Source organism: Sinocyclocheilus anshuiensis, unplaced genomic scaffold, assembly GCF_001515605.1.
Source record: "Sinocyclocheilus anshuiensis isolate Anshui unplaced genomic scaffold, SAMN03320099.WGS_v1.1 scaffold767, whole genome shotgun sequence".
NCBI lineage: Eukaryota > Metazoa > Chordata > Actinopteri > Cypriniformes > Cyprinidae > Sinocyclocheilus > Sinocyclocheilus anshuiensis.
In genome coordinates, this window is record NW_015551124.1 from 1,210,882 (window position 1) to 1,218,115 (window position 7,234).

At 34.9% G+C, this 7,234-nt stretch overlaps 1 protein-coding gene across 2 annotated transcripts; it reads right to left on the reverse strand.

The window, feature by feature from the left end:
• Positions 1–639: 639 nt before the first annotated feature.
• LOC107663141 (putative transmembrane protein INAFM2) lies at positions 640–5,989 on the reverse strand. Of its 2 annotated transcripts, none has more exons than XM_016453302.1 (2): positions 4,959–5,989; positions 640–657 (listed from the first exon to the last, which is right to left on the reverse strand). In XM_016453302.1, the coding sequence occupies exon 1, from the start codon at positions 5,682–5,684 to the stop codon at positions 5,181–5,183; it is 504 nt and encodes a 167-aa protein (XP_016308788.1). In that variant the 5' UTR covers positions 5,685–5,989; the 3' UTR covers positions 640–657; positions 4,959–5,180. The 2 variants fall into 2 exon arrangements, with proteins under 2 accessions (XP_016308788.1, XP_016308787.1); XM_016453301.1 differs by having other exon boundaries at positions 641–657; positions 4,846–5,989.
• Between the last annotated feature and the right edge of the window lie 1,245 nt (positions 5,990–7,234).

Genomic DNA, 7,234 nt, shown 5'->3' on the forward strand with positions numbered 1-7,234 from the left:
TGCTTTATTTTACATGATTTTCAGTGAAACACATTATATGCATGAATTAATTCTTAGTTTGTATGTAGATATTTCCGGTAAGCTCTCTTGATTCCAGCTATCAATTGTTCATAATTATTTTCCAGCCTCACTTTGTTTTGACCTGCTTCTCTCACCTGAACCCTCCAAGGAGGCGGAGCTTATCACACTTCACTAATTAATTATTTTGATGAAGTTGATTTACTTGCTCAATCCATCTGGATGTGCTAAAATAACCATTGCTGTGGACAGTTTGTGTAGTAAATGTGAAACCCACTTCTACAGCAATGACATTTGTGCAACAGACAGATACTAATAAAATTGCTGTTTTGAAGAAGCAGTCCTGCATCAGAGCTCTGCGTTCAGTTTAATGCAGGATCTTTTGGGATTAGTGTCTTATTATTTTTTTAAAAGCCTCCCATCGGCCGGTTGCTCTGGAAATCACTCCCTGTTCTCTTCAAACATGGCTTTGTCTTCTGTTACTCTTTTAATTACCCTTTTCCAGCAGGCGCGCTCGGGGACGGCATCATCCGCAGGGACCTTCAGCGGGATGCTCACATGATTTATGATCATCATGGTCCGGATTATAGATGAAGGTACTTTCATCTGCTTGTGTTTGGTCAAATATTATACTCGTGTCTAGTGAAAAAGCAAATACATTCAAGAAAGTATTTGAAACATCACTCCATGAGCACTGATACAGTCAATATGAAGCAAACTGAAGTTAAATCACATCACAAGCACTGAATCTTGGTGTAAGTCGCACTAATGCCTTTCACATTGACAGTAATTATTTTTGAACCATTTGCTTAGTTGTAGTGTTTATTGTTAAGAGGTTTAAGAGTGAGTCTCCTAAAAATTAAAATACTACATTTATAATAAAATGTATAATGTCTAAAATATACATTTTAATGATTTTAGTTTGCTTCTTTTTTTTTTTTTTTTCATTTTAAAGTTTTTAATACATGGAATATATTAAAATGGAGCATTTTAAGAACCATTCATGTTTTTTTATGTATATTTATAGAGAGAGTGGTATATAATGGTATGCATTATATATAATAATATATAATATATACCTTAATATATTTGTAGATTTTTTTTAATTTTTAATAAATGTTTATATTAAATTTTTTAATATTTTAATAAATAAATAAATGGAGCCTTTTTAGAACCATTAAGGACTCTTAAGATTTTTGATTCTATATATTATTAACATAAAAATGTTGTTTGAATTTAGCAACATATGTTTGCATATACATAATAGTGGTATATATTATATATAGTAGTATACAGTATAGTTATATATAGTGATAACATTTAAATTAGCATAAATTATGTTTGAATTTAGCAACAAATCTTTATTGGGGTTTTTTATAATTTTGTATTGTTTTTTTATTTTATATTTATTATTTTAATTTTAAAATAATGCTATATATAAAATTGAGCCTTTTTAGGACCATTAAGATACTAAAATTAATTTAGGGCTGTCAAATAGATTAATTGCAACAAATCACATCCAAAATGAAAGTTTGTGTTTACATAATATATGTGTGTGTGTACGGTGTATATTTATAGAAATATTTACATGTGTGTGCATATATATATATATATATATATACTGTATATATTTCTTAAATATGTGTACACAAACTTTTATTTTGATGTGATTAATCAGTTTGACAGCACTTAATATATTTTTGATGCAGTTTTCTCTTACTGAGAGATTCAGCACTGACACATTTTAAGCTCTTTAACATTATGGGCATTTGCACAGTTTGTTGCTGTCTTTTTATAGTCAGTTGAAGACCTGAAGGGAACATCAATCCTGTAAAAAGCCTGTAGTGCTTATAACCACCAGTTATTCCAGAAATGGGACAAAAAGCCTCACAAAATCCACTCGGTGTGAGTGTCAGAAATGAGTGCAGCTTTGGCCCTTTCCTCGTCTGCTGGCAGTGAATGTGCTGCAGTGCGGTGGTCTCTCGGTACACATTGGATTATATCATGAGCACCTGCAGACGCTGATGGGAAATCAGGGTCAGGAACGGCCAGTGATGGGTTACAGCACTCTTCAGTTTAAGATTAATAATGCATTTCAGTCCGCTTTGACTGATGATAATTGAAAAAGCCCATTATGAACATGCAACATAATCCTGCACTTTCTTTCAAACAACAGCTTTTACTGTATTCAACGGTTCTCAAATGGTTTTGCTTCAGAATGCAGATTTTAGCGACTCAACACATCGTTTATCATACAGAAGTGCCAGACATTAGGTTATTCATATTGGCATGAACTGCTTGAGCCAAATATGCATTAATAACATAACAGTTTTATGAATGCATAATCAACATGAGAACAAACACCGAGTTGATATTGTATTAGTATTGAATTTACAGTCATAGAGTTTGATTGGACACATGATTTTTGAACAACAAATGATATAGGAGGTGTTTTTAACCGATTTATTTGGCTATTCAGCTACACACAATTTTAAGATTAATTGTGCTTTATTAATTGCATTTAACACTAATCGGATCAAACCTTCAACCCACCAATTGAGAACCACTGATTCAACGTGCATGCAAGAACTTGCTTGGTTTGTATATGATTCATATGATTCACTTGTATGTACGTGAGTTGATGAAAAGCAAGTTAAATCAGGAAAAAAGTAAAAAAAAAAAAAAACTAAACCTAAATTAATTCTTCAACACTATAATGTGAATTTGTTAAATTATTGAAAATTAACAAAAATCTCAGGGGGACTTCAAGTAAATATTTTAGGTCAAATAATGTACAAATAAGATGTAATCATGTAATCCATAGAAAAAGTAACTGTAATCTGAAAATGTAATCTAATTACAAGTACATAATACAGAATACATGTAATCAGTTACTACCCAGATTCCAAAAAGTAAGTACTTGTAATTAGATTATATTTCATTTTAAAGTGCTCATAATCAGATTACATTTATTTTTATGGATTGCTTGATTACATATTATTCACACAATGGCAGCGAATTATTCATAATTTACTGTTTCTCCATAATTCTTCTTTTTTTCTCTTTTAAAGTTTCCTTTCTAAAAATCTTACTGTGTCGTACCATTTAGCTTTGACTATATTCACAATATAGAATGGCATTGTAAATGTCATGTAAATAAATTAGCGATCCATGCTTCTGAATTTGGGGGGAAAACACTATAAAAACAAATCATTATGAAATGTATTATTGATTATGAATGGTAAATTTAAAACGAGTTAGGTAAAAACTAATCTATAAGTAATCTAAAAAAGTACTCAGAATACATAACCAAAAATGAGTAATCCGTAATCTGTAATCAGTAACGGACTACGATATGTAAGTAATATACCCAGTACGGCATATGCATATGATTTATATATATCCTTTTAAATAAGATGCTCTTTTGAAATCAAATTCAATCCAGTTAAAGCCTTGCAAATCAGATGTACAAGAAATATTCATTTTGTCTTTGCAAAATACACTGCCAATGATGCTAAATTAGGGCAGGGTGTTCTCGAGTGAAAATTATATCATCTGGTCTCTGTATGTGGCTCAAGTTGGATTTTTGTCGCACACATTCAACTTCACTACTTAGTGCTGGAGGTTTGATCACATGACTATCAGCACTAGTACTAGTGAGGACTGACTCGGTATACACCTCTAATAATTGATTCTCAAGGGGGTTTTGTGCACTTGACGTTTTTATCATTGATTTGTACCCACAGCTGCTGAATCAATCGTCTTCAATCACAGGACAAATCTAAAAACATGTCCAAAACATCTTGTTTACAGGAAGTGGCTGCTTAATAGTACAAGTGCGGTCAAAGTATACAGTTGCACCACAGCATCAACAGATTTAGTGGTGGGTGATTTGAACGAACTCTTTCAGCGCTTAACTCCTTATCTTAGTGTTGAAGGTGGATTTTTGACATTTGGGTGAATATGCAACTGCATATCAACTCACTAAAAAAACTATTCAAAACATCTTAGCATCTGCATTGCACGTTCGAATTAAATGGCCATTTTTGCACAGGTGTTTACCATAAATGTGTAGTACAAACGCTGTTTTGTATCTCTGTGGTCGAGTTGCACAAATTTCTCCCAGATATTTTCCGGCCTGTGCTGTAACAGGTCAAAGAGCCGCCGCTGAAAATAGAGCAGGATTGTGTAATTCCTGCTTTTGACTTCAGAAGTCAATCGATAAGCCTTCATACTGTACAGAGAGAGAAAGAAGCACTACTAAACATGCATGGATCACTAGATGTGACTCACTAGCAAACAGTTAGAGACCGATGACAAATAAGACGGATGAGGGTCACAATTATGAGGCCAGAAGCCACAGAAGAGAGTGAAAATGTGTTGCTGTGAAGCTCAAAGAGCTGTTAATGACTGAAAAATGACCCTATTCTGACCAATTAACGGAAGTGCCAGTCGTGTTTTGCACAAAAGTCAGCATTAACCCAATCTTGCGCTGATTTTGGGTTAATGCAGGATTAAACACAGTGCGCTCACCTTAACTAACCTGTAATTTCGTTACCTTGCCAGTTTGTTTTTAATCTAGTCAAAGTGATTGATGTGCCGCCCAGATTGTTTTATATAACACAAGAGCATCTTTCTCTTTAACCAACTTGTGCAATGAATGGAAATGAGTGTGTGTAGTTGTATGTTGTTTATTTACCATTACGGTGATGTATTCTACACCTATGGTACATCATTTGTTATAAAAATGATCTAGTGATGCTAAAAGTCTCCAGAGCTTGTATGTACATTACTAAACAATACATTTACATGGATATTTGCACATACCTGAGCATCGACACAGGTTCCTCTAACATAAGAATCCTGATTAAATTGGTTAACAGGTTTAGTTGAAATTCATGCAAGCTTTTAGAGTTGTTATTTTAAAAGCTTGTCCTCACCCCCTCGAATCAAGGCATTAACAGTCGCTTCGGATGATACGCTCCCAAAATATCAACTGCAAGGAGATGCTGAGTATTAAGGCGAAACACAACAGGTTATATATGAAGGGTTAAACACTATCAGAGCCTTTGCTATATAGGCTATGCGTCGGTGTACAGCCTCGTCTCGGCCTGTGAACGTTTCCAACGAGCAGCAACGTTTCCAAGTCTCAAACTTAGGTCTTAGGTCTTTCTGTGCCGCTTATTTGAGTGAGTTTGTCTAGAGTCGTCCCCGTTCCAGCGCGTCTCCAGCTGCGCGTCTCCAGTCTGCTCTCTCCTGGAGGACTGTGTTTTCGCTGCAGTCTGGCTGTCTGAGATGTCGCTGGGCATGTATGTGTAGAGATCCGCGGGTTGGGAGTGCGCGCTTTTGGAGAGGGACGCGGCCGTCTGCTCCGGAGACGCGTTGGTGCCGGTGGCGTTGATGTGGATCGGAGTCGCCTGCGTGCTGTTGCTTTCCGTCCCGTTGCCGATCGCGGTGGTGGTGGTGGTGGGGGTGTTTGGAGCTGACTTGTTTGGAGACCATATGAGGCTGTAGTAGATGGCCAGGATGATCGCGGCTAGAGACACGGATAAAACATAGGCGAAGACGGTGGCCAGTCTTACCCACTTCTTGTTGGTCTTTGCAGCCATCTTTGCCTTCTTGTCGCCTGTGTAGGTGGCTGGTTTGCCCCTCTCCATGTTGGGCATGAAGTCTCGGTCCCGATTGGCACGGGTTTTCCCTCGATGCTCCACGACTCCGTCCGTTTTGAGGGATGTTGAGGCTCTTTTACGCGCAGGTTAAATCGTGTCGCGTTCATCCATGGCGCTTGAGCTGTCTCAGAAATCCGTCAGGATCTTGCTTCGGCTCGGTGTGCTGCTGCTGATGCTTCTGGTGTTTTCCAGCATCCAGCGCAGCTTTTTCCCCCCAGAGGGCTGTGATGTTTCTGATCCAAATATCACGGGATGGATTGGAGAGGGTTGAGAATGATGAGACGGATCATCATACTGTACACACATCTGCGTTTGTGTGTGTGTGTGTGTGTGTGTGTGTTATTCAACTGAAGAAGAGGCTTCGTCAGCTAAAAATACAGGAGAGGAGGAGGAGGAGGCTCTTAAAGGAGCAGCGGAGAATGAAGAGAGAAAACACACCAGCATCGTGATGCTCATCAGTTCACTCAAGGTCTGGTAACACTTTATGGTGACTTTCATCAAAATGCATTTGAAAAATATTATATAATGCTGTTCTGTATGATGTACATTCAGATATAAGAACGTATTTTATGAATCGAATATATACAATTAATGAAAAAGTAAAACTGAAACAAAAATTAAAAGCATTTTCGTTACTTCACTAAAATTAACATGAACTTCAATTAAATAAAATGTAAGAAAAACATTTATCATTTTAACTTATTGCACTAAAATAACTAAAACTGAAATCAAAAATAGTAAATATATTTAAAAAGCAAAAACTACTAAAAATGACAAAACCACACGGCAAAATGATTAAAATTTAACTAAAATTAAAATTGATTATTGATTCAAAATATTAATATACAAACTATAATGGTATCTCAGTGATAACACTGCATCTCCGTTAACTGTTTAAAAAAAAAATCATATCAACTTGAATTTATAATGTTTTTATTGAATTAATTAGACCTACATTTAATATTGATAAATGATAATAATATTATTATTAAATAAATACATTATAAATAAACTTTGGATAAGACCATCTGATAAACCATTAACTGTAAATATGTAAATCAAAGTGTCATTAATGATATTCCTATTTGAATGTACATCAATTAATGATCTGCTAGACAGTATGACGCATATTGTTTGTTAAATACCTTTATTATAGATTACCAGATCTTGCTTTGGATGAATCCATCAGAACTCAACACCTGATGGACAAATGTGATCTGTCAATCAAACAATATCCCACTGCCCAAATACCTTAAAAATCATATCATTTTATTGAAAATAACATGCAGAATGATATTATTTTAAATATATGTTAATAATATAAGTCTAATATCTATTGTTTTAATTCATTCAAATAAGAAAGTATGTTTATAACATTTATGATATCCACATCATTACTGTCTCATCCTTCCACTAGCGCTTTTGATAAATAATGAATCATTTCTAAATGCGCAATGAATATTTGATATGAAGTAAGGGAGGCTTCTGATGCCATTTTTATTTACATAATTTATAGATCTGTTCAAATAAATGATCTCCTACATTAT

Bases quoted from the DNA above. Each gene is read 5' to 3' on its own strand.
- LOC107663141 (XM_016453302.1), bottom strand. From the start codon at position 5,684: ATGCCCAACATGGAGAGGGGCAAACCAGCCACCTACACAGGCGACAAG.